Below are 25,922 nucleotides of genomic sequence, written 5' to 3' on the forward strand. Positions count from 1 at the left end.
AATGGTAGTTTATGTTTTGATCACTAGATGGCACTAAGCACATATAGCTAAGGACAAAACAGCATTTTTCTTAACAGTTGTTTCTAGATACAGAAGCTTAAGTATATAAATGTTTTCAGCATGGTATACTATAAATCTTTGTTATCCAGCCCACAAAATTTCTATTGCTACAACAGCTTTGTTTTTCTGGGCAAATTAATTTCACGTATGACTCCTTCAGATAGAATAAATTCTGAGAGAGTCAGCCTCTGCCGTTACTTTGATAGTCATTCATCAAACTATTCTGTTCTAACCAATTGTGTTACTTTCTCTTTCTTAAATTAGCCTTATCTTACTAGTACCCTCTTTTCTCTGAAAAGCAGAGATATTTTAATTCTTTTAAGGGCCATTACTTGGCTTCTGGGATATTGAGAGATCCTAGAGATTTACACACAAATGTCCCCATGGGGCAAAATACAAGAAGAGTTCTTGGTCCCCTGATGTCTGCATATCATTCTTAAAGTGTAACATATTCTTTCTTTTGTTAAATTACTTTTTGGTCTGGTTATGATTAATTCTTGCAATGTATTGTTTTCTGAATAGAGATGTTCTAGGTTGCAAATAATTGATATCCTTAATGTTTCAGCTGTTATTAAATTGAGTTATTTTACATGGCCAGAAGAAGTCCAGAGTTTGGGTGGTCCTTCCAGTGGTGTTTAATTCAGTGTCTTAATCAGAGACCCAGGTTCCTTTCAAACTTCCACTTGGACGTCCCTGTGATGTCAGACCTGTGCTTTGTGTTGAAGACAGCTGCTGCAATTCCAGATGGAACAGACAGTCATGGCAAAGTCCAGAATAGAAGAAGGGATGTGTCCTCCTATGTGGATTCCTTCTTATCAGGTTATATAACTCCAGAGACCCCCAGCTGAGTTCCCCTCATGTCTCAGTGGCCGTGCATGGGTCTCCTGCACCTTCCTAAACAATCACTGGCTGGGAGAAGGAATTAGCAAGATAGGTTAGACTGATAGACACCCACGCCCTCCGTGAGCACCCAGACCTTCAGGGGAAGATAAAACCTCAGCCAAAACCAGTGTACTCTCCCACAGAGAAGAGGCGGAGTCCAGAGTACATTTGGGCAGGCAGACAATAGACAAATGTTTCATTTTGGTTTTTGGCTTAGAGACTTCTTTCCTGTCCTGACATTCTTGAAATGTAATTTTCATTTCTGTTATTTCAAGTGCGTCACTCTGTACAGAGTTAGAGGTGTAGCCCATCTCTGTTGCAGAGTTGATCATTCAGCACAACCTCTTTCACCTCTTGTTTTGTTTGTGCGTGGGTCCTTTTCTCAGCAGTTAAATAAGGTGAGAACTGGAGGTCTCTTTATCTGCTTAGTAGTGCTATCTTGCCCAGAGAACAGTATCTCTAAAATGCTTTATGAATCTAGTAGCATTTCAACCAAGTCTGCAATTGTCTGCTGAAGATTCACAGTTTTCAAGGCACCACGTCAAGCACTGTGGGTGCATTTGAGCAAGACTTCTGGAGATGTTGCTGCTGTCTGCCATGGAGCTCAGCCTGACCCCTTGAACTGTAATGACCCAAAGGAACAGAGCCAGCAGTCCCAGCTGAGTGATTCAAGTCCTTCGGCTTTCACTGTCATCTGCAGTGCCTTCTGGCTTTTTCTGGCTTGTTTTTCCATTTGGCATCTCAGCACCTCTCAGAGGCTGAAATAGAGAGGCTCTTGTAGTCTGAGTTCCACTTGAAACAACACTACTGGGACTCTGAGGACCCCGGCTCCCTTCTTGGCTGCTTCATGCCGAAGATGTGTTTCTGGTGCATTATCTGAATATTTGTTTGTTATCTGTATTCAGCAAATATTTGTTGAATGATTGAAAGGATATTTATTAATTGACATTTCAGTTACAGTAAGGTTTTCTCTGATTTGAAAATGCCACTTATATTGTATATTATATTATCTGTTTTAACAGTTTATCAGTTCTTGTCAAGTAGCCAACAGATATTCTCAACTGACATTTTCAATCATGTTTGTAAGTAAAGAACAGGAAGTATTCTTAAGCAGCAGTTAGTAATGACGATATTGCTAGATTGTTCAAACCTCGTTTTTATCCTTTTACCTATAGCTTTGAGAGAGAGAAACTTGTTTGAAAAGACACTGAGTCGAAATATTTTAAAAAGAAAAATCACCTTGGTATTTTTATTTTTCAGAAAACTGTGGAATATATTTTCCAGAAGTGAAAAGAGATCCAGGCAGATATTTATACAGTTGTCCGGAATCTGTAAAAAAGTGGCTTCAACAGCTAAAGAATGCTGGGAAAATTCTTTTGTTAATTACCAGTTCTCACAGCGATTACTGTAGACTTCTCTGCGAACACATCCTTGGGTAAGTGATGAGTTATTCCATCTTCATGGTCTTACAAAATACTGCCAGCAGATTAGACCAGTGTTTTTTCAAGAGTGCTCAACTGTGACCATATCGTTACTTTAAACAATGCTGAGTGACAACTGGCTGTTTCTCATAACATCCCTCAACATCTGCTGACCGCAACACACCCCCCAAGAGTGTTTTAGTGAAACTATATCACAGGGGGCCAGGATGCTCATAGCAGGTTGATGATTTGAGCTTTAGATTTTATGGAAGGTGGATGGACTGACTGCATGTCCTTCAGGTAATCTTCCATGAATTTGGTTTCTCAGCTTTGGATGATTTTTGAGGGACACTGAGTTGTAGATTACACTCCCTGATACATACTTGGGCTACAATCTGTCTGTGGCCATTTCAGTGTGGAGCCATGTACTTCACCATGTAGCACAGCCAGGGGTGGGATTGACATCCATGAAAATCGAGGCAGTGTAAATGCATGGACTTAAAGTTAGACCGACAGATGTGGGTTCAAGCCCTGCCTTGCAACTTACTCAGTGACTTAGGGTAGGTTCTGTAACCTCTCTCAGTCTCAATTTCATCGTCTTTAAAATGGAACAATGATACTTCACGGGTGTGAGGGGAAGTTTAAATAGCCTAATACAGGGAAAGCATTAGGCAGAGTGGTTCTAAGTTTCAGTAGGCGTTAATACTCACTTATGTCATTCTTGTGGGCAATACTGGGGAGTACCCCTGGTCAGAGGCAGGTTGTAAAATGGGCTGTTAGATCTCGCCTAATGTTTCCTCACATTTCAGCAAATACTGAATTGCTGTGAGTATGAAGCAAATTTTAGCCTCAAAACTGACCTCTGGTCAACTTCTGTAGCCTCCTGATTTCTCTGTTCGTCAGCACATGTGACTTTACATTAGTCTGTGGTGTACTTACAGTCTATTGGTGGATTTTCTGCTTTCATAATAATATATAGGCTTGGAATCCTTGGAGTGAATTAAGGCTGAAGTCCTGGATGCCTTGGGAGGTGCCTCTTGTAGAGACATTTGCTGTCCCAGGAGTGGAACCATGCTTCAGAATAGACACTCGAGTCTTAATTTCTTTTTCATTAGCATAGATAACCAAAGTTTTTCTTCTCTTACTTGCTCATCAGTGTAGCTTGTGGTTTGTAAAAGTATTCTGGAATGTTGGGTACGTATTTTCTTTGCAATGCCACAGTGAGTCCCTCAGGAACAACGACTGTCTTTCCTTTGCCATCCTCAATAATCCTTAATATGTTATTAAATACAGACTAAAAAACAATTATTGTTGTTACCTAACAATTGCCACATTATAACACTACATTGATTTTCAGAATAAGGTGTCTCCTTCAGTTTCGAACTCTCTGAAATATGTCATCTGACGTGATACAATGCTAGCTTTCTGTGGGACCTATGTAACAAAAAATTATTAATAATTCTTTATGCTAATAAACCCAGACAAATTTCAGGCCCCAAATTTGAAGGCATAGCTCGTGACTATTTTAGCTGTTAGAAACTATTGAATTCACCCCCTGTATTACCATCATGAGAAAGCCAGCTTAGCACCTAGAGTTAATGAGTTAATGAGCTTTTCCCCACTTATGTTCATACCTGGAGGTGCTGTCAGGAAGACTAGTGCTCGACCACCTTCTATTTGCAGTGTGATCCACTTTAAAATGTATAGAAAGCATGTAAAAGTTAACAAAAGATAAGAAATGATGCTGTGGTCTAACAGACGAAGATTAAGTGCTATTTTATATGGACCTTTTCTAATTCCTTAAAATCAATTTATGAAAAATATTGTTGGTTTTTAGGAATGATTTTGCAGATCTTTTTGACATTGTGATTACAAATGCCTTGAAGCCTGGTTTCTTTTCCCATTCGCCAAGTCAGAGGCCTTTCCGAACACTTGGTAAGTTAACGTTTTGTTTCTTCCTTCTAGTTAAAATTTGTTCACTCAGTTACTCAATAAATACCTGTTGGCTGACAGCCATGTGCAAAGTGCTGTGTTGGATACAGCAGGGGCTATAAAAGAAATACCAAGTCGTCTTTGGCCTCATGGGGATGCAGAAACAAACACACAAACAAATCAGTAAATGCATGGGATGGTCACAGGTCGTGTTACCTGTCATGAAGGAAATGACTGCCTGATGAGGTGGAGTAATCCGGTAGGCCAGCTCAGAGTGGCTGGCCAGGGAAGGCCTGCGCGAAAAAGTCGGGTAAGGTAACTTGCAGGTGGGACCTGAGGGATGAGTAATAAGAGCAGAGGAAAAATGTCCCGGGCAGTGACAAACAAATGCAAAGGCCCAGTGGGAGAGTAGTTTGGGGAGTTCCAGTGACAGGGAAGAGGCCTGTGATTCTGGCACACAGTCGTGGGGAGAGAGGGCATGAAGTTAGGGAGGCAGCGAGCCTCATATGCCGTGCTCATGGGTTTAAGTCTATTCCGTGAACAATCTGAAGCTATTCTATTGAGGTATAAGAGTTGACATAGAGACCTCTTTGGCTAGTGGGTAGGGAATGAATTGGATGTGGAGAAGATAGAGAGAAAGAGGAAGACCAGGCAATTGAGTGTCCCAAGTGGGGATTGTGTTTGTTTGGTCTGAGGAAGCAGTACTGGCGATGGAGAGATGGAGATAATATTTAAGATACATTATGGAGATGGAAAACATAGGACTTGGTGATGCTTTAGAAGCAGCAGATGAAAAGACAAATCAAATCAAAAATGACTTCCAGGTGGTTGATTTTTCTTTTTTCTCAATTGAACAAATACGTGAATGGTGGGACCATTTACAGCCATGAGCAAGAATGTAGAGGAGAACTTTGTGAGAGGTAGGGGTTATAACTATTAGGAACTCATTTTTCAGCATATTAATTTTGAAATACCTGTGAGTTCTCTGACTGGAGCTATCATTTAGGAAATTGTCTAAATGAGCCTGGAGTCCAAGGAAACAGGTGTAGGCTTAGGATATAAATTTGAGAGTCATCAGCTCATAGAGGGATATTCAAAGCCATGGACTTATGTGAGGTCAAATACAGAGACAGTGTAGATAGGCAAACGGCCCTGACCAAGCTCTGACAGTCTGACATTGAGGCTGGAGAAGAAAGAGTGCAGTGTAGGACAGATGATAATGGGGGAAACAGGAGTTCAGAAGACAAAGAGGAGAAGAGAGAGTGTCACCTAGGGCAAATGCTCGTGAAAAGTCAATTGAAGAAGGAAAGAGAAATATCCATTGGAATGAGCAAGATGGAGATCATACCCGTATCTTGATGAGCGTGGTTGGAGAGAGAAACCAGATTGCAGTGTCTTGAAGAGTTCCTTGGAGGTAGTGGAACCAGTGAGTGTAGGCAATTCTTTTTTAGAATTTTAGCAGTGAAGATAGTCGAAGAATTGAAGTTTTACCCGGAAGACAATGTAGGATCAAGGGCATATTTTATTTTTTTTAAACTGAAGAGACTAGAATGTGCATATGTGCTAATAAGAATGGTCTAGTACAGTGTTTTCAACTATGGCAGTTTTGCTCCTCAGAACAGATTTGGCATGTCTGGAGACGTTTTTGTTTGTCACAACTTGGGAGGTAGGATGCTACTGGCATCTAGTGGTTAGAGGCCAGGGATGCTGCTAAGCAGCCTACAACACACAGGACAACACCCACATTACCACCAACAAAGAATTATCTGGCCCCAAATCTCAGTAGTGCCAGGGTTAAGAAAACCTGGTCTAGTTAGAAAGGGAGAGATTGATGGTGTTTTTTATATATTGGTTTAATGTGTTACATGAATCCTTGATGTTAAGAAATAATCTGTTATCAGGGATTCAAATAATACTCTTTGCATTAAACCAGAAAAAAAATGTTAATGTTTTTCCACTCTTCACAAACATATTTAACTACACAGCTAAGTACTCAATAACTGATAACTCAATTTTTATCTGCAAGATGTCACATTTTGTTCCAAGAAAATCTACACCTGTTGTACACCTACGGTAGTACTTACGCCATTCCACAAAGATTTTTATTAAAATTTCACACATAAGCACACACTCACACCAGTAACGGAAAACAATGCATATTAAAAATAAACCACATTTTTTAATTGCAGACCGCAAATGCTTTAACTTATACTGACAAGTTACCACATTTTAGGCAGTATTTCTCTATTTAATTGAAGAGTATCCAGAGATGGATGAACTGTTTAAAAACTATTACCATGTAGAAGTACCTATCTTATGACTTCTGCGTAGTATTTTCTTTTGGTAATACAGCATCAAATTGGATTCGAGGTCTAATATGATAATGATGGTTATCTAAACTAGATTTTCAAATATATTCATTAAAAGACTTGATGTCATCTTGACTGAATTTATAGTATGAAATGTTATAAATCTTAGCTTAAAAATATGCAGATAATAAATATGCCATTCTGAAAAATTGTTTTACATTTAGGTTTCACAAAAACTTGTTTTAAAAGGCAGTCTACTGCTTTTCATTCTCTTTCATAGTTTCAGAGATGAAAAGTCTGCGTTGGTGAAGTAGGACCAAAGTCCTACCATCATTGTCTATAATGTGATTAGAATAAAATGCCTAGGGACCTCAGAATATATGCCATTTCATGCTTTTCCTATAATATATGGAAAAGCTTACCTCAGTTTTTTCACATCCAGAAGGGATCAGACTAGAAGATCGCTAAGTTCTTTCCAGCTTTAGTTTTCCACGTCTCTGATTTAAAATTTTCAGTGAAGATACAATGAATCCTACAGCTTTTGTAGTTAACACACAATAGTTTATTCCCATTTAGAGAGCAAAAAGATTGGCAGAACTCTTAATAAGAGGATCATACTGCTCATATCAATCAATCTCTAATTCATCATGTTCTATCACAGTGTTTATTTTTGCTGCTGATTCCGATTCTTCACCTCCCTCTCACTGCTCTGTCTCCGTTTCCTCCCCTTTCTCTTTAAATATCTCTGTTCCCTAGTGTTCTCTGTTGTCCTCCTCTCTTCCTGCTGGCTTGGGGTGTCTGCCACTCTGATGGTTTTAGCTGTCATCTGTACACTGACTCCCGATTCCGTATCTCCCAGCTTCGCTTTTCTCTGACTTACAGAGGTCTGTTTCTGTCTTCTGAACTCTCCACACCCCATAGCCCTAGTGTCTCATGAAACTCGACATGCCTGTAACAACTTACTAATTTCCCCTCCCATCTTAGCATGCTCCTCTGCCTGTATTCCATAATTTCATCATAATTTTTCCAAGCATGCATCTTGTCCAAACTACGAAAATCAGTCACCTTCGGTTCCTCTGTTCCCATCACGTCTAACCTATCCTCCACTTTCCTGTGGTTTGTCACCTACCACATCCCTGCCACTGCCCTTACCATCCCTTATATGAATTGGTACACTATTACATCATGTCTGGGTTATTACAATGCTTAATAACTGATCTCTCAGCCTTGGAACCCGCAAACCATCCTCCATATGGCAGTTAAGTTATTGTACAACGCAAGTCCTGTCAGTGTGTGATTATAACTTCAGTGTCATGTAAATCAAGTCACTGCTCGAAACAGTCAAAGTCTCAAATAAAATTAAGTCAAAGGAGCTTGCTGGGACAGAAGGCGCGGCGGCCATTCCCTGCCCCGAGTGCAGGGTGTCCTCAGCGCAGTCCCACAGGCCTGAGGTGACCCGTTGTCATGGAGACAAGAAGGAGAGGGTGGTGCCAGGGCCGAGGGGCTGAGCTCCTCCTGCCAGACTTCGCCAGTGTGTAGGGACTGTTTGGGGGCGAGGAGCCTCTTCTAGGCAAAATCTGTGTCTCCATGGTTCCCCATCACTTGAGTTGCGTGCCGGGCCTCCTCCTGAGTGCCAAGGCTCGGTGTGTGTGGGGAGGGGCCTCTCTGCCCTGCAGGATTGTAAATTCACTGGGAAGACGACTGTGTCTGTCTTTTTCACTGCTCTGTCCCCAGTGCTGCCAAATGGCCCCTCCTGCCACTCCCAATTTGGGAACTGTGGCCCAAAAAGCTATCTTTGGTCTCTTGGCCTCAGCTGTCACCAGTACACTGACTCCCACATCTTTCCCTGGCTGAGACCTCTTTTTCAGACCCTCATACTGCTTTTCCTCCTGCACACCAAAGCTCCGCTCTGTATTCTGAAATCAAACTTGATGTTCTCCTTCCACCTGGAAACCAAACACAACCAAACTGCTGGTCGCCTGTGCGCCTTATCTTCTTCCTTCACCATGCACTGAATTCCCCCAGCTAGGAACCTCCTCCTCACCCTGTCACATCCAGTGCGCAGTGCATCAAGTCTTATTTAAATCGACCTTGGAAGTTTCTCTTCTCTGCCTCCCCAACCTTCACAGAAGGCCTTCATCACTCTCTTCCCTTTGAGGCTTCTAACTCCTCCCTCTGCCCTGACTTTATACCTTCCTTCCATCTCTCTGCTCCCTACGAGTGCCCATTATTCTATCTTTGCTGAAATGAATGCGTTTTATTTTTCTATCAGGTTTTTCTTCCTGCTGGTCTCTCTACATGAGTGTTTCTCAGACTTTAATGTACGCTCAGATCACCTAGGGATCATATAAGATGGAGATTCCAGTTCAGTAGGGTTTGGTGAAGATTTACATTCTGCATTTCTAAATATTCTGGTCAAGCAGGTACTACGGTCAGAAGACCACCAATGACAGATTTTAGTCAGCCCAAGAGAATGTCTTAATGTCTTTAATTGAAGATTGCTATTCTGAAAAGAAACAAACTTCCTATCATTAGGTGTGGAAATGAGCTAGGTAGTTAAGCGTATTTAAACCAAAGGAAATGACTTTGAAAGAATTGTTATTAAAGAACTCTGAATTCTGAATGAATAGTAAATCCCCAAAACCAAAGTACATAAGGGTTTTGCTTTCTAGTCTATTAAATTTGCTGCAGCTCACTGGCAAGGTATTTATTTCCTTAATAGTATAATTTTCCTTTTATGGCTCCCAACACAGGCATTTTAGCAGATATTTTACTTGAAAAATCTCTTACTAATCATGCCAAAAAAATGAAGTAAAAGTGTATGGAAGTGCACAATTGGGGGAAAAAATTTCTAGCTCAAAATTGACGAAGAGAAGTATAAAAGTAAATATGAACTGTTCAATCAAGATATAGGAAGCAAAGAGTAAAGGAAGAAAAGAAAGAAAATTAGTTGTGCTTCTAGCTCAGATTCTGTTTGATCCCACCAGGGGGCAGATTCTCTCATGTTTGTAACTCTTTCCCTGTAACAGTAAAAGATTGGCAATATTCCACATATCTGTCAGTAGGTACTTGGGTCACGCTTCAACATGCGAATTTGAAGAGAACGCAGCTCAGCCCATAGCAAGTATATACATATGCCAAAGCTCATCAAACTGGATGCTTGAAATATATGTAGTAGTATTACTGTATGTCAGTTAAACCTCAATACGTGTATTTTTTAAAAGTGGAGGAAAAGAATATATATTTGTTTTTATATGTATAAAAGTGTGGTTACCATTTGTGGAAGAGGTGAGCACGTAGCAGATAGAGTTCAAAAATGAAACGTTTAAAAATATAAATGTATTACTGATTCACAAAAAATCACATAAATACATATTTTTAAAACATTGGTAAGATAGCAACACCAAACGCTTTGGGAGTTGGGAGAGTCAGCTGTGAGCTGCCACATGAGCACATTCAGACAGCTGTGGGCTGAGGTCAGGAGTCGGCACAGGCACACACAACTCTTCTCACAGCTTCTGCCCCTGTGGCAAGTTTATCTTACCTTTGTTCAAGGCTCTCAGCCATGGCCTTGACTGTTTCACTTCCCCGCGTGATTTTGTCACTATCATACTGACTAAAATCTTGCTGTTTTTTTCAGTTTTCTTGTCTAATGCTCTTATAATAAGTAAATTAAAATATTGCTGTTATTATAGAAACAGCTGTATCCAGAAGCAAATTACAGTTTTCAAAGAGTTTTTGTTTGATTTACTGTTCACTTTAATTGATTGTTCCTCCGTGTCTTTATCTAGCCCTCCTTTGCTCCCTAACTTCATTCAGTCACTTTTGGGGGAGTTTGCAGGTCATAGGAACAAGGGTGACCTTTGGTCTCATATGAGTTTTTCTCCTTCGTCGTTATCTTATAACCCAAACATCTATGAGTCATTAGGTTGAAGGATTTGAGGAAGAATTTGGACAGCGTCTAGAACTTTGGAAGAGAAAATTGTTCTGAACATATATTTTAATAGGCAGATTTCTTCAATTAATGCATTCTACCTCTTAAGAATGCTTTAAATTAAAGCTGTGCATCTTAGAAAAATAATACTGGTTTGCATGTTTCATAAGATAATGCTGTTTCATGAGTGAATTTGAGGAGGATGGTAAAGATAACAATAAACTTCATAAAATGAAATTCAAAATACAGTCTAAAGTCCCCCTTCTTTTCTTTATCCATTGCCAACCTGTTCTTGATATAAATGGAGGACAGTAACCAGGACTGAATTTGAGTATTATCTAAAGGTGTCACAGGGAATTTGCTGGGCCCCATTCAGTGGAGCTAGCAGGTTATGGACGCCTTCGGGATGCCAGATAAAAATTTCTTTTGTGCTGTAGTTGTTTTTCGTTTGTGGCGATTCCATGAGCCACATTCAAGTCCAGGAATCCAAATTCAGCGATGGTCTGTGGGGCCGTTGCCTTAACCCTGTGTCTCCCAGCCCCATTTGAAGTCCTTTGAGGAGTAATTATAACAACCAGGTAACTTGAGGCAGTTTCCTTAACTTCTCCCGATATCAGTTTCTTCACCTGTAAATTGAAGAGATAACAGCTAAGATTTCTTAAATACTTGCCGTGTGGCAGACACTGTTCCCTGTGCTTCATCTGCATTAATGTATTTACATAACCACTCTGTGAGGGAAATACTCTTATTATTCCCATTTTAAAACTGAGGAAACGAGTCACAGTCACTCTCTCTCCTTTGTCCTCCTTTATTTTTTTCTAATATACTTGTTATCATAAAACTTTTTTAATTAAACTTTTTAAGTAAAATCAGTGTCATCATTGTACTCCTTGTAGGTCACATTTGTTTATATTATGTGAAAATAGAGGTTCGTATAACTGTTTCCCATAGTTCATGAAAAGAAGTGTGAAGGTGTTTGGGTTTATAAACATTGTGCTTGAGACTTCCATGAGTTTGTTCCTTTGGATTGTCTGGCTTCCACGTCAGTTCTGTTGCTGTCACAGTCCATGTGGCTCTACTGCTGGAATTAATAGTTTCCTGAGTCCTACAGCTTCCTAGCTGTGGACCTTCTGCCAGAACTCTTGAAGCTGCCCTGCATGGATTAATTACCCTGCAGGGCAGCTTCCAGTGTAGGGGCTGGAAACAGGGAGGGGAGGGAGATGTATGTATAAAGTGGGGTTTTTTGTTTTGTTTGACTTGGGTTTTTTTCCTTCTTCATTCTTCCTCTTTTCTTATTTTTTTTTGGTGAGGAAGACTGACCCTGAGCTAACATCTGTTGCCAACCTTCCTCTTTTTGCTTGAGGAAGACTGTCCCTGAGCTAAGATCTGTGCCAGTCTTCTTCTACTTTGTATGTGGGACACCACCACAGCATGGCTTGATGAGCAGAGTGTAGGTCTGTGCCCAGGATCTGAACCAGTGAACCCTGGGCCGCTGAAGTGGAGCTCGCGAACTTAACCACTGCACCACTGAGCCAACCCCTTTTTCCTTCCTATTAGATTACTCAGTCCCAACGTTTGAGAAATTAGAATTCTATAGATGTTTTGTGTGTTTAATAAGCAGCAAAAAGATTCCCTTCCCACTGTTCCTGCAAAGTGGGCATTTACATATCAAATGTAAATCTGTTTTCAAAAATATTTCTTTAAATTATTCATTTTCCAACTGCCGTCAAACCCACATTACTTGTATAGTAAGACAATCTGTGCTAAATAAAGACAGAGGGACCCAAGAAGTAATCACTTTTCACTGTGTTTCTCCAGAAATGCCCTGCATCTTCTTAGACTCTTAATGTTAGGCTAATACATGGTTGGTTTATGGCCTATTGTTTAGAAAATAGTTGGATTTCCATTTGATTGTGCAGAAGAATTTAAAAAATAGCTGCTGGAACAGCAGCAAAAGAGGCATAAATATTTCTTGACAATAATCTGCCCGTTGCTATGATGTGGCTTTAATTATCTATAAATGTGTTCTTAGAATTCCTTGTTCAAAATATCTGAGGTTATGCAGAAATTCACCTCATATTATTGTGGTGGGTTGGACCTATTTTTGTCATATTATTATTAGCATTAATAAATTACATTTCATTTCAGTTATAGTGACCAACGTTTAATTTGTAAATCTTGAAATTCTCCAGCACCATATTTAAGGTAGTTTATGTTGTAAACCGAGCAGAGGTTTAGGATGGTTGCCTATAACTTTTACATGTAATTTCTTTGGGAGGAATTAAGTTTTAGTTAAATGTACTAATAGTGCCAGAAATGTGTTTTTTAATTTATTTTTTATTGAACATATTTGACATTTAACATTGTGTAAATTTAAGGAATACAGCATGTTGATTTGATACATTTATATATTGTAATATGATTGTCATTGTAATGCTGTTTAGCAGCTCTATCACATTACATAATTATCCTTTCCTTTTAGTGGTTGGAATTAAATTCTGGCCCCATGAACTCTTTGATGACTAGTACAATATTGTTATCTGTATTCATTATCCTGTGCATTAGATCTCTGTGGCTTATTTACTACTCATTGCAAGTTTGTGTCTTTAAACAACATCTATCTTATGCTCCCACCCCCATCCCCTGGTACCTACCATTTTACCCTCTGTTTGTATGAGTTTGGCTCTCCTAGATTCCACATATATCATACAGTACTTGTCTTTTTCTGTCTGATTTATCTCACTTAGCATAATGTGCTCAGTGTCCATCCATGTTGTGGCAAGTGGCAGGATGTCCTCCTTTCTCAGGGCTGAGTAATATTCCAGTGTGTGTGTGTATGTGCGTCACATCTTCTTTATCCATTCATCCATTGATGGGCATTCAGACTGTTTCCATATCTTGGCTATTGTGCATAATGCTGCAATAAGCCTGGAGTGCAGATACAGAGATGTATTTTTAATGACTAATTTACCAGCTTTACCTCCTTCTTTCTAGACCCTTTGTTTTCTCCCTGTCCTACTCCAGGGTTGGTTTAACCTTCAGGACCCCTCATTTCTCCCTTCCAAGTCCTGGCAAGGCCAATGGGAATTTTGTGGTGTTAATTTTGTATTCATTCTCTTAAAGAGGGCCCTCCAATTATGTAAGCTTCTAGCCCGACAAAACCTGGATCCACCTCTGCTTATAACATATGAATTATTAGGATCCTTCTTAGAGGCATAGCAGAGAAAACCAAAAAACAACCACCACCACCTTGTTGCAATCTGAAATCATGAAATTAATGTGGAAAAAAAAGAGACAGTTTTTTTCCATACAGTTTCCAAAGCTGTGCCTGAACAGCTACCAGTGCGTCTGCTGGTGTATCATCTTTTCACAAAACCTTTCTTCATCATCTTGCTGGTGGGCAGATGTGTCTATAAGGCATGAGACAGCTGGCAAGATGCAGGGCGGCAGAGACAGTTTACCTCTTCCCCAGCCCCGCTTTAACAGAGGTGGCCGGCAGTGTGCTGGGAGAGGACAGCTTGGAAGAGCCCCCAGATGGGGGCTTTGCCATCAGATACTCCTCTTACTACCCTCTAGGGCTGGGACTAGGGTAAAGCAATTGTGACATTTAGGGGGCAAAATTTATGGGGGTGCTCACTCTCAGGGTCATGCAAATGCCTCCTAATCGCTAGTCCAACTTCAGCAAACTATGTAAACCTCTCTGAGCGCTAGTTTCCTCATTAGTCAGAAACTGAGCAAGGCAGGGAAATGAAGGTGGAATTAGAAGAACAAAACTGTGACAATCAATAGCAGCAGCTGTAGCTATGGACCCTAAATCAGATCGTGAGGGTTATATAGAATAAAATATATAAAACATACTCTACACAGCCTGAGTTTAATAGACTACTGATAAAAATCTACCTCCCCCACCCCCAGTTCCAAAAAGATAGGACCTAATGGCTTCCATTATGTAGTTTATTTAATAAAGCGTTTTGCAAAGCAGGGCCATGATGTCAAGCAGGCATCTCTCTAATCATTGAATAAATCACTTAGCAGCTTTGAGACCTTAGGCAAAATGACTTCCCTGAGACTTATTTTCCCTGATTAAGAGTGCTGTTGTGTCAAATAATATATACCTCTTCATTGTCAACATCCTCCACCAGAGCAGTACCTTTGATACAATTGATGAACCTGCAGTGACACATCATTATCACCAGTAAGGGGTGGCAGGGGGTATATGAGAAATCTCTGTACCTTCCTCTCAATTTTGCTGTGAACCTAAAACTGCTTTTAAAAAATAAATTCTTCATATGTATATATATCTATCTTTATTCTTTATATGTATATCCATGAAGTGCCTGTAATACATAGATGCTCCCTGAATGGTAGCCCGCATCCCCACATGGTTCCTTTTTGTACAAGTCCTGCAGCCATGCCAGAGTGAGGCCTGCCCAACAGCGTGCTCTCACTTGACTAAAACGTATATGATTGTCAAACTGTGTTTTCAGAGAATGACGAGGAGCAGGAGGCACTGCCGTCTCTGGATAAACCTGGCTGGTACTCCCAAGGGAACGCTGCCCACCTTTATGAACTCCTGAAGAAAATGACTGGCAAACCTGAACCCAAGGTATTTTCTGATTCAGGCCAAGCCCTTGCTGCCCACTTGCAGACAGAAACCATTGTAAACTAAAACCATAATTCTAATGCGTTCAGCTTAGTTCTCTGTGAGGGAATCATCTGCCTATCTGCCAATCTCTTCTCTTACCTCTTCCACTTAAATAAGCCTCTTCTTTGTTGATGTAGACTGCATCTTTATCAGTAACAGAGAAGAGCAAAGATTCCAGGCAGGAGACCACACATCTAGAGAATACAATGGATTGGTGTGTGGGATGCCTGAGAAATGATATCCTAATAACAGTCCATCAGAAAAGTTTTTATATGTAAAACAAACAATAACTGAAATTACACTACAGACTAGCCAAAAGACACACTTGCTTTTGACATCCTGATCACATGGCTGATGTTGGTCATTGTTGCATTTTTAACAGCAGAACCTTTCTTCTAAAAAATGTTTGCCAGGAGCCCCCAAGCAGGAGAGATGAGCGGGTAACTGAGCCCCGCTCCGTTGGCTCCCACGTTGCCACAGCCCCTGGGGACTCCTGAGGGGTTTAGTGGACTGACCTTCCTCACTTGGAAGTTCTAGTGCACATGCCCTTACCCTCGTTTTCTCATCTGTAAATTGAGAGGTGCGGACTAGATCAGTGGGGCTTTGCCTCAGAGTTCCTGGGGCGCTTCCCAGAGTCCGCTTGCCCAACCCCACCCTCAGAGGTTCTGTGTCAGCACATCTGAGTGGGGCGGAGAAACTCTGGAAAAGCAGTTGTGATGTGCACTCCTGCTAATCTATCCCACAGTAACAAATCGTCTCTAATATCTGACCAGTTCTTCAGTTCTAGGGGCAGGTTTCACTGTAAGCATATGGACTTTTACTTTTTCAGAAAATTGAAGAAAATCGCTTACCTTCTGCCTTCTAGCTGCAGGTGCGTTGTATAACTTCTTGGCACCCTGAGAATCAAATGGGGCAAGTTGATGATCACCTGTGAAGTTATTTAAGGAAGTTTAAGATGTTTATGCAACTTTTATTTGTCTCACTCTGATACCTGTGGAGGAGTTTTTTTCTGCTTTCCATAAAATGAACACCCTTCTCTCTCACACTTCTCATGTCTCAAACAGAATTTGCTGTCTGGCTTACAGGTGGTTTATTTTGGTGACAGCATGCACTCAGATATTTTCCCAGCCCGGCATTATAGTAATTGGGAGACAGTCCTTATTCTGGAAGAGCTCAGAGGGGACAGAGACGGGAAGCCTGAGGAATCAGAGCCTCTAGAGAAGAAAGGAAAATATGAGGTAAGGGTTCCCTTCAGCTCTTTCCTTGAAAGAAAAGCCCTTTATGTTTGACCTATCTTAGAATGTGCTTGTTTGTGCCAAGAGTGATGCTCTTGGCACTCATAATGATCTTTATACCATCTCAGCTCTACAGTTGATCTTGTTAAAAAGATTTTTTTGGGGGGTGGGGGTGAAAAAGATTGTCCTTGAGCTAACATCTGTGCCAGTCTTACTTTATTTTGTATGTGGGACATCGCCACAGCATGGCCTGATGAGCAGTGTGTAGGTCCACGCCCAGGATCTAAACGCACAAACCCCAGGCTGCCAAAGCAGAGCTCACGAGCTGAGCCACTGTGCCACTGGGCCAACCCCAATAATTTTTAAACAATGTCAGGATAATGCTGTTGGCCATCTGTGTGTCTTCCCTGCCCTCTGCTTTCATCCATTGCTGTGGCACCGGATGTTTTTTGGCTGACGCTGAGATGGCCAGATCCTTCACTGCAGTCATACTCCGTGTCTCTTTTGCTCGGCCATGAAGGCCCTTGTGCTCTCTCTTCATGGGTCTAACTTAACTAAATTGGAGGCTCTTTTAGACTTACTCCTGAGCTGGCCACACCACAAGAAAAAGAAATGTGGAATAAAGATTCGAAGAGAAGACATTAAACTATCATTATTTCAGAGTTATATGGTCATTAGCATAGAAGACCATAGCGAATCAACAGGCTGTTATAACTGATAAGAGAGTTGTCAGAATGCTGGATCCATGTCAGCATTCAAAAATCAATCGCTTTTCTCTATACCAGCAGTAACCACTTGCAAAATGTAATGAGAAATAAATCATTTACAAAGCAACAAAAATGAATCACTGTATAGGAATTAACTTAATAATACATAAGACTTAAATGGAGAAATTTTTAAGGCTCTATTAATTCTGAATACAATGAATAAATGCAGAGGTATGCCATATTTATGAATGCATGGTTTAAGTTTATATTGGTACCTGTTTTCCTCAAATTTATTTACAAAGTCAGTGTAATGTTCTGCAAAATCCCAGGAGGATTTTGGGTGGACCTTCACAAACTGATTCTGCATTTAGACAGAAAACTTGAAGGCCCACAAATAGTTAAGACAATTTTGTAAGAAAGGATAATGAAGGGAGAGAATCTCACCCTATCAGATACTAACCATTTTAGAAAGCTACAGTAATTTTTTTAACTAAGGTACTGGTGACGAAATACATAAAAAGGTCAGTGAGCAAAGAAAAAAGAACCCAGGCACCAACCCCTTTATCACATTCCAAGTTTCCACGTATGGTAGAGCGTTATCAATCAGCAGGAAAGGATAGCCATTCAGTAAATAGCACTGAGTAAGTGGTCTCAGTATGTGGAGAAAAATAAGATGAGTCTCTTTCTCACCCTACATGTATAAAAATAAATTCTAAATGGATTATAGACCTGAAACTAGAAAATATATCTGTAAAATTAATTGAAGAAAATCTATGAAAATATTCTTGTGACCTCAGGATGGGAAGGATTTCTCAAGTTAGAACCCAAAAGAGCAACAATAAGTAGAAAAATAGATGACTTTGCATCAGTATTAAATATTTTTGTTCAAGATACCTGGAATACTGTTAACCAATGGGTGAAAGTCAGGGAAAAAGGTCCTTGCAGTGTCTGTTTAGATGGGACCTTATGAAATTGCCGGGGTTTTTTTGTATGTCAAAACAGTTGAGCATCAGTACTTTCATAGGGTTCAACCTAATAAAACCGACAGTGAATTTATATCTAGCCTGTAAGAAATAGAACATTCAGTAGGAAATTAGGGAAAAGGTATCAGGCACTTGACTGAAGGGGAAGGCTTGCATATGAGGGAGATGCCCGTCCTCACTAGTAATCCATGAAGTGCAAATTAAAACCATGGTGATATCGATACCACTTTAAAACCATCAGACTGATAAAACTGTCTGGATTTTTAAAGTGATTTACTAATAAAATAGTCTGAGATGCATTTCTACGAGTTAACTTAGAAAAACATGAACTAGGACCAATATTGTTCAGTAAAGCTTCTCTCCGTTGTGTTTGACAACTCCGTACTATAATGAAAACAAATTTTTATCTTTATTTTAGTGAACAGCTATTTGGTTTTCAGTCAGAAACCAATACTATTTTATTTAAAATTATATCTGGAATATAATCACTACCCTTTTAGAATTCCCAAAATGAAGAATATATCTGTGACAGGGATTGTGGTTAGCCCTAAAAGAAGTGGACATATTTATCTGATTACTCCCAGGGGGTAACTAAAAAATGAAAGATACTTGGAAAAAAAAACTTTAATTTGAAAACTGGGACGTAAATAGGTATCAAAGGGAGAGAAAGAGTAAAGAGAGGATAGAAACTTGGTGAGAACACTTACCATTAAAGGATGATATCCATGAGATGTAGAGCTCTAAGCAAAAGAGGAGTGTTCCTTGTTGATGTATTCAAGAAATGGCATGATTCTTTTGATTAGTGATATGTGTATATATTTTTTATATTTGAGAAAATGAGTCATGAAAAACCTCAGTATCAGAATGAACAAAGACTGGCATCTGTCTCAGTCCATTTGGGCTGCTCTAACAAAACACCATAGACTGAGTGGCTTATGAGCAACATTTATTTCTCATGGTTCTAGGGCTGGTGAGTCCAAGATCATGTTTGCTGGCTGATTCAGTGTCTGGTGAGGACCTGCTTCCTCACAGATCACCATCGTCTCCCTGCATCCTCAGAACAGGGAAGCTCGCTCTCTGGGGTCTCTTGTATAAGGGCACTAATCTCATTCAGGAAGGCGCCACCCTCATGACCTAAGCACCTCCCAAAAGCTCCACTTCCTAATACCATCACCTTGGGAGTTGGGATTTCAACATGGGAATTTTGGAGGGACACAAACATTTAGACTACAGCAGCAACCATGTTACATTGGACCAGAAGGGGCAGACAGGTTTGTTCTCCTCTTCATCGGAATAGGGAGCAGCCTAGATTCTGCCCTGCAGTGTTTGCAGAACCATCGTCCACACATCGTACATGTGATGTGAGTCATTTCTTCTTAGACTCATTATTCTAGAAAAGATAATGAACTAAGTAAAGAAAAGTTACCCTTAAAATTGCTCTTTAAACTTTGAGAAATTATATTTGAATAAACGTTAAATGTACACACAGAGGCATAGATGCCTGTATTCCTTACTGCTCTTAAATATCTTCGCTGAAATCCGAATAGGTTCTTGCTGATTTCCACTATCATCTGAAAAAATATATTCGCATCTTGCTTCATAAAATGAGTTCCAGCACAGATAATCATGAATCTAGCAGCATATTTGGGACTTGGTGCTGCTCCAAAATGAAATTTTCATCAGAAAAGGATGACAGATTTTACAATCCAGATTATATGGATGTGATAGGATTTTTTTCAATTCTTAATTTTATGCCATATCCATAGAACAATGAGAAGTATTTTTAAATGAGTCTTTTATTTAGTCTACAATTTTTATGAGCCTGCCCTGTCCTAGGCACTAAGCCTTAAAGATACAGTAATACATAGGAAAGTTCCTAACCTTATATAGTTCATAATCTCTCAAGGGTAAAAAGTAAATAGTATGATGATTGCAAGATAGTATGAGAAGTAGGATATTAGGGATAAACTCAGAGAGTGGGAGGATGAAGGAAGAGACCTAATCCAACCTGACTGTGGGAGCTCAAGGAAAAAACCCTGGATGGTGTCCAGGCCAGATCCTGAAGGATGAGAAGGGGTTCCCAAACAAAACCAAGGAGGATACTTTAAAGGACTTCTAAGCTTTGTGTTTACATTTCATATAGCATATAGTCTGGTTAAAGGTAAACAACTGAAAATCCTAGAGTTTTTCTGTCTTGATTTACTTAGTCGGGAGAAAAATCTTACAATGAGAATGAACACCAATTAACCAGGTTTCATTATTCTCTTATTTCAGGGACCAAAGGCAAAGCCTCTGTATACGTTATCTAAAACATGGGGCTCTTTTTTTATTGATTCAGTTTCTGGACTGGAAAATACAGAAGACTCCTTGGTTTATACATGGTCTTGTAAGAGAATCAGCACTTACAGCACTATTGCAATTCCAAGTATTGAAGCAATAGCAGGTAAGTGGGAAAATACTTAGAAAGGTTTACCTGAGGACTGGGGCTTTCAGTAGCTTCATGAACCCACAGGGGTAGAAAGTGGAGGGAAGGGCCCACCAAAGGAGGGGTGAGCCGTGTGGACTCTCTCAGTCTGTGTTGAGATCCTAATGGAGTTTCCCTTTGAGTAAGGATGAATTGGAAGTAGGCATACACAGGGAATGAAGCTCAGCTTTAAATGGGCTGAATCTCTAAAATTGGATTGAAAAGATTCCAGATTGGTAGTGCCCCAAGGCACCTGTTAGAAACCATCAAATATTCTCTTTTGAGGAAGATATCATTCTAGGACTCAAACTATTACTAAAAACATTTAATATGAGGTTTGGCACATAACAAAAAATATACAGGTACACAAGGATTTGAGACTACACTAACAGAAATAACCAAGTTTACTATGGTCAAGTACAGAAAGGAAAGGAACAAGAAATTTGGTAGAGACATAAAAACTATAATAAGAATGGAAATTCTAAAATTCAAATGTTAAAAAATCAAAATTAAGAACTTAATGGATCATTTTAACAGTAGATTAAACACAATTGGGAAAAGTGAATTAGTGCAGTAGAAAATAGGCCAAAAGAAAATATGCAGAATGAAGCATGAAGAGAAAAAAGCATACAGAAGATAGAGAAGAGGAACTAAGTGAAATAGGAGACAGATTGAGAAGAAATAAGATTTCTATCATTGGACTCCCAGAAGATGAGAGAATAAGCCGAAAGCAATAGCTATAAACTTTCCAAAAACGATGAAAGAAAATAAGCCAAAGATTTAAGAAGCCCAAAGAAGTGAACCAAAATAAATAAAAAGAAATCCAAAGTTAACTCCTAAAACTCAAAGACAATAGAGAAATATGAAAAGCAGGGGTCCAGCCTGGTGGTGCAGCAGTTAAGTGTGCACGTTCCACTTCGGTGGCCTGGGGTTCGCTGGTTTGGATCCCGGGTGCAGACATGGCACCACTTGGCACGCCATGCTGTGGTAGGCGTCCCACATATAAAGTAGAGGAAGATGGGCACGGATATTAGTTCAGGGCCAGTCTTCCTCAGCGAAAAGAGGAGGATTGGCAGCAGTTAGCTCAGGGCTAATCTTCCTCAAAAAAAAAAAAGAAAAAAAGAAATATTAAAAGCAGCCAGAGAATAAAGACAGATTGATTTCAAAGGAACAAGAGTTAGACTGACATCTGACTTCTCCCAGAAACAAAGGAAGCCAAAAGATAATTGCTGGAAGAAAATGGCTGGCTATCTCGATGGAATTCTATGCCCAGTAAAGATAACATTAAAAAATAAAAGAAAAATACTTTTAAACAGACAAAGATGGAGGAAATGTATCCCCAGAAGATCTGCACTGAAGCAAATACTAAGGGGTATTGTTCCTCAGGCCGAAGTAAGAATGATCCCTGTTGGAAGACTGGAGACGCAAGAAGGAATATACAGCAGCTAGAGATAGATATGTGAATATGTTAAAGTGAAGTTTGCTGCTAGAAACAATAAAGAAAAAAGTTCCATGGAGTTGACATAAAGATAAAATTTTAAAACATGACACCAACAGCATATAAATCCCAAAGAGGGACAGCTGGAGTTAACGTGTTCTAACATCCTTGTCCTATATGGTAAAGGATAAGAGTATGTTAGATATTGATAAGTCAGAAATGCACGTTGTCATCTCTAAGATGACTACTAAAAGAACTGTAATGATATGCATACTGAGCTAATTATGTAAAATGATTTTAAAATCCAAAAGGAAACAAAAATGGGGAGAAAAGAGAATATTAAGAATAAGTAGGACAAATGGAGAGCATTTAAGAAAATGATAGATTTAAATCTGAGTAAATACATTAAATACAGGTGGCTAAATACTACAATTAAAAGCCTGAATGAGGGGCCGGCCCGGTGGTGCAGCGGTTAAGTGCGCACGTTCTGCTTCGGCGGCCCAGGGTTCTCCAGTTCAGATCCCGGGTGCGGACATGGCACCACTTGGCAAGCCATGCTGTGGCAGGCGTCCCACATATAAAGTAGAGGAAGATGGGCGTGGATGTTAGCTCAGGGCCAGTCTTCCTCAGCGAAAAGAGCATTGGCAGCACTTAGCTCAGGGTTAATCTTCCTCAAAAAAAAAAAGCCTGAATGAAATAACAAAAGCCAACCATGGGCTCTTCATAAGAGAGACATCTGAAACATAAGGACATGGAAAGTTTGAGTATTAAAACATGAAAAGAGATATACTCTGATAACAGTAACCAAAAGAAAGTTAGAGTTAGCTATATTAATGTGAGACAAAGTAGACATTAAGGAAAAAATCCATTATAACATGAAAGAGGATCACTTCATAATAACAAATTGTTTTCAGAAATTGCAAACTGAAAGTCTCGGGTATTCACCAGGCCCTCTCCTCTCTCAGGTCAAAATTTAATCCCTCCCTGTTTTCCCAGTACCAAGAAACTGCTGAAAAATCCACTCTGCTTTCTAGAGGCCTGTGCTTCTGCTTGCTTGTTAGTTTCCTGAAGTTCCTTTCAGGATTTGGCAAAGGGCTTGAGGAGAAAACCAGCAGAGTCTGGTTCTCCACCCCTTCCTTTCTAGCAGATTCCCTGCCCCTCCATTTTTGTTTCTGCCGTCCTTCAAGACTGCCCAAAGCTCTGCTACTGGTTTTTCTGCTTCTGTAACTTCCCACACCCTCAGCCAGAGTCCAGGTGCCTAAGGGGAAAGCTGTGGCAGAATGTGGGCTCACTGCTCTGCTTGTAATTCCGGGCCAGGAATTGTGTGTCCTCAGGCCTTAGTTGGCTCTTCAGCTCTCCAATGACTTGACTCTGATGTTTGTATTTTATTCAGCTCTTCTAGTTGTCTCAGCTCCAATTTAAAAGTGGTAGTCTGCTTAAGTTTTTTGAACCTCAGATTCTTCTTTCCTAAATTGGGGATATTTCCAGGCTGCATTTCTCCCCTCATAAGATGGATGTAAGAGAAAGTAAAGCAAGATATTTATCTGAATTATTGATAGGATGATGATGATGATGACCCCAAGATATGTTTGACCTTCCAAAAGGTCCTTCCTCTGTGCCAGTATACAAATCCAATGTCAGTATATCCACGCATTGAAATCATCTCTCATTCTCATTGGTTTCAAAAAGAATGGTTTTTCATTTTGTTCCATGCTTGCACACATAAAATTAAAGAAAGGTAATCTAAAGATATTTCTTCCTTTTACTATTTTCCTTTTAAAGAAATGGACCTTGTAACTTAGAGGGGTCAGCCCACAATTAAACTATTATTTTCATTTTTTATATTTCACTCTTCCTTTCTTTCAAAGTGTTTCAGATTTACAGTAAGGGAATAGGGTAGTATGATAATGGAAGTCACTGAGTTATTCTAAAGTACCTGGATAAAAACTGTTTAATGGGATATGGTTGTGAAATAGTAAAAAAGTCAAAGAAAGTGAATCTCCATTGTTCCACGATTTAAATATTTCTCCAAAGAATTGGAAAATAACCCCCTCTCTATCTTCTGGGGTAAGAACTCTCCTTCAAGAAGCAATAACATCAGTGTACCTCCCATTTTCGTTTTCCAAAAGCTTTCTTCCACAGCAACTTGGAAAAGAACTTGGCAGGTCATTTTTCTTCTGTTTAACTTTTCTCAGGAGAAAATATTAAGTGGGACTTACCAGTAGTCAAACAAAGCCAAACAAGTACCAGTTTCTTTGTGGGGAAAGAATGAGAGTGGGTGTGTCATATTCAGTTGTTGATTTTGATGTCCAAGACAGTTCCTCAAAAAGCAAAGTATTAGTCTCCCTCTAAGTTAGCACTCATTGCTATGATCACATTCTCATAAAGAAGTTATATCTCACACAGAACTTTAAATTGATGATTTCAGTAACATATTCAGTAAAGTTGGATAGTCCTATATAATTTACCTCCAAGGAAGAAAAACGACTGGAAGAAAAGTGATGTGATGGCCATGGCTTTGGACATACTGAAGATAGACTAGACTCTTTATATAAATGTTATCCTGCTAATATCTTAAAAAAAAAAGTCCCAAAGTTGTTCTGTTTCTATCTGTTATATTATTTTACATTGAACTTACTGTTTAAGAATATTTGTTCCTTTTGGTTCACTTCATTGAATTGTTAGATAATATGGTTGATATTACAGTATGTTTAGTACATGGAGTTTAATAGAACATTGTTGTAGTAAACAAGAATTTGGTTGTCTACCTTTCTCTTTTCTTCTGAATATATAGTCAGCACCCAACAGTGACTTTCCTGTAACGGAGATGGAATGTTTCCCTCTTGCTGAGGCCCAGTCTGGAGATCCTTGTTTTACCAGAATCGTCATCTAATCTCAGTCTGGCTGTTCCATGCCCAAATTTCTTAACAGTAGTAGACCTTTTTGGCTACCTGAGAGAGAGAATAAAATTTTTGTTTTAAGTGAGATGGGAAGTGAAAAACAAACACGATCGTCTCCCTTTGCCTCTTAAAACCTTTTTGTATTCATTTAGTGTTTCTTTATTCCTGGCTATTCTGTTAGATTTGGTTACCTCATTGAAATTTAAATGCATATAAGCCATTTGTATGGATGCTATAAGTTTGCACTTATTCGCCATATACATTAAAATAGTGGTTGGTTTATAAGCATTTTGATACCGTAATCATTTTTAACCCTATAATAATGGCTACACAGAGACCTAAACATTTGCTTTAGGAAATGTATAGGAAAGTCAGAGAAACAGGTGGCTGGCTTAACTCTTAGCCTGTATCATTTTGGTGGCTTATCAGAAATCCAGGACTTCAGATACATAATTTTAATAACTCAGTTTACTCTCCAATGCCTTTAAGGCACAGCTCAAAATACGCTCCAGCTCACTGAGCACTGAAGACCGATGTAATTCACTGATGCTGGATGTTTTGCTGTTTACAGTAATCTTCACTTTCTGTGGCATCAGAAAGGCAGTGTTCCTTCACAATCTCTAGTACTAGTTGTCTACTCATGAGGATTAACTGCTTGGGCCTTGATGATTCTCAGTGGCATTTAATATAAAGTATAGTGTTTCTGCTAGTGTCATTTTCAAAATACTCAGTACTACCAAATGATGTTTTATTTGTGAAATAAGGATTACTGCCCAGTATCTATACATGTGGCATGAATGTCATAACATGACATATATCATCATGTTTCGCTTGTGATATTTCTGGTAACATTTCCTTGAAGAAATTTGGGAAGAAAATATCTGAAGGCTAGCTTTTGAGACATATGAAGATGTCACAATGTCCTACCATCAATAAAGTATGCATTTTATGTTCTCTCCCTATTCCCCTTGTTACTGTGTGTGGGTGTAATGTTTACCATATGGAAAGTTAC

At 39.5% G+C, this 25,922-nt stretch overlaps 1 protein-coding gene across 3 annotated transcripts in view; it reads left to right on the plus strand.

Moving 5' to 3' along the window:
* The window catches only part of NT5DC1 (5'-nucleotidase domain containing 1), a 125,512-nt gene that overhangs the window by 97,318 nt on the left and 2,272 nt on the right, over window positions 1–25,922 (plus strand). For 2 of the 3 annotated variants that reach the window (XM_014866150.3, XM_014866151.3), the window contains exons 7-11: window positions 2,203–2,377; window positions 4,201–4,298; window positions 15,026–15,144; window positions 16,269–16,421; window positions 20,383–20,551. In XM_014866150.3, the coding sequence (XP_014721636.3) occupies window positions 2,203–2,377; window positions 4,201–4,298; window positions 15,026–15,144; window positions 16,269–16,421; window positions 20,383–20,551 (714 nt within the window). Of the gene's footprint in view, window positions 1–2,202; window positions 2,378–4,200; window positions 4,299–15,025; window positions 15,145–16,268; window positions 16,422–20,382; window positions 20,552–24,804; window positions 25,920–25,922 lie in introns of those variants that run through there. The other variant, XM_044757487.2, reaches the window with a different exon arrangement.

This window comes from Equus asinus, chromosome 24 (genome assembly GCF_041296235.1).
Source record: "Equus asinus isolate D_3611 breed Donkey chromosome 24, EquAss-T2T_v2, whole genome shotgun sequence".
Classification (NCBI taxonomy): domain Eukaryota; kingdom Metazoa; phylum Chordata; class Mammalia; order Perissodactyla; family Equidae; genus Equus; species Equus asinus.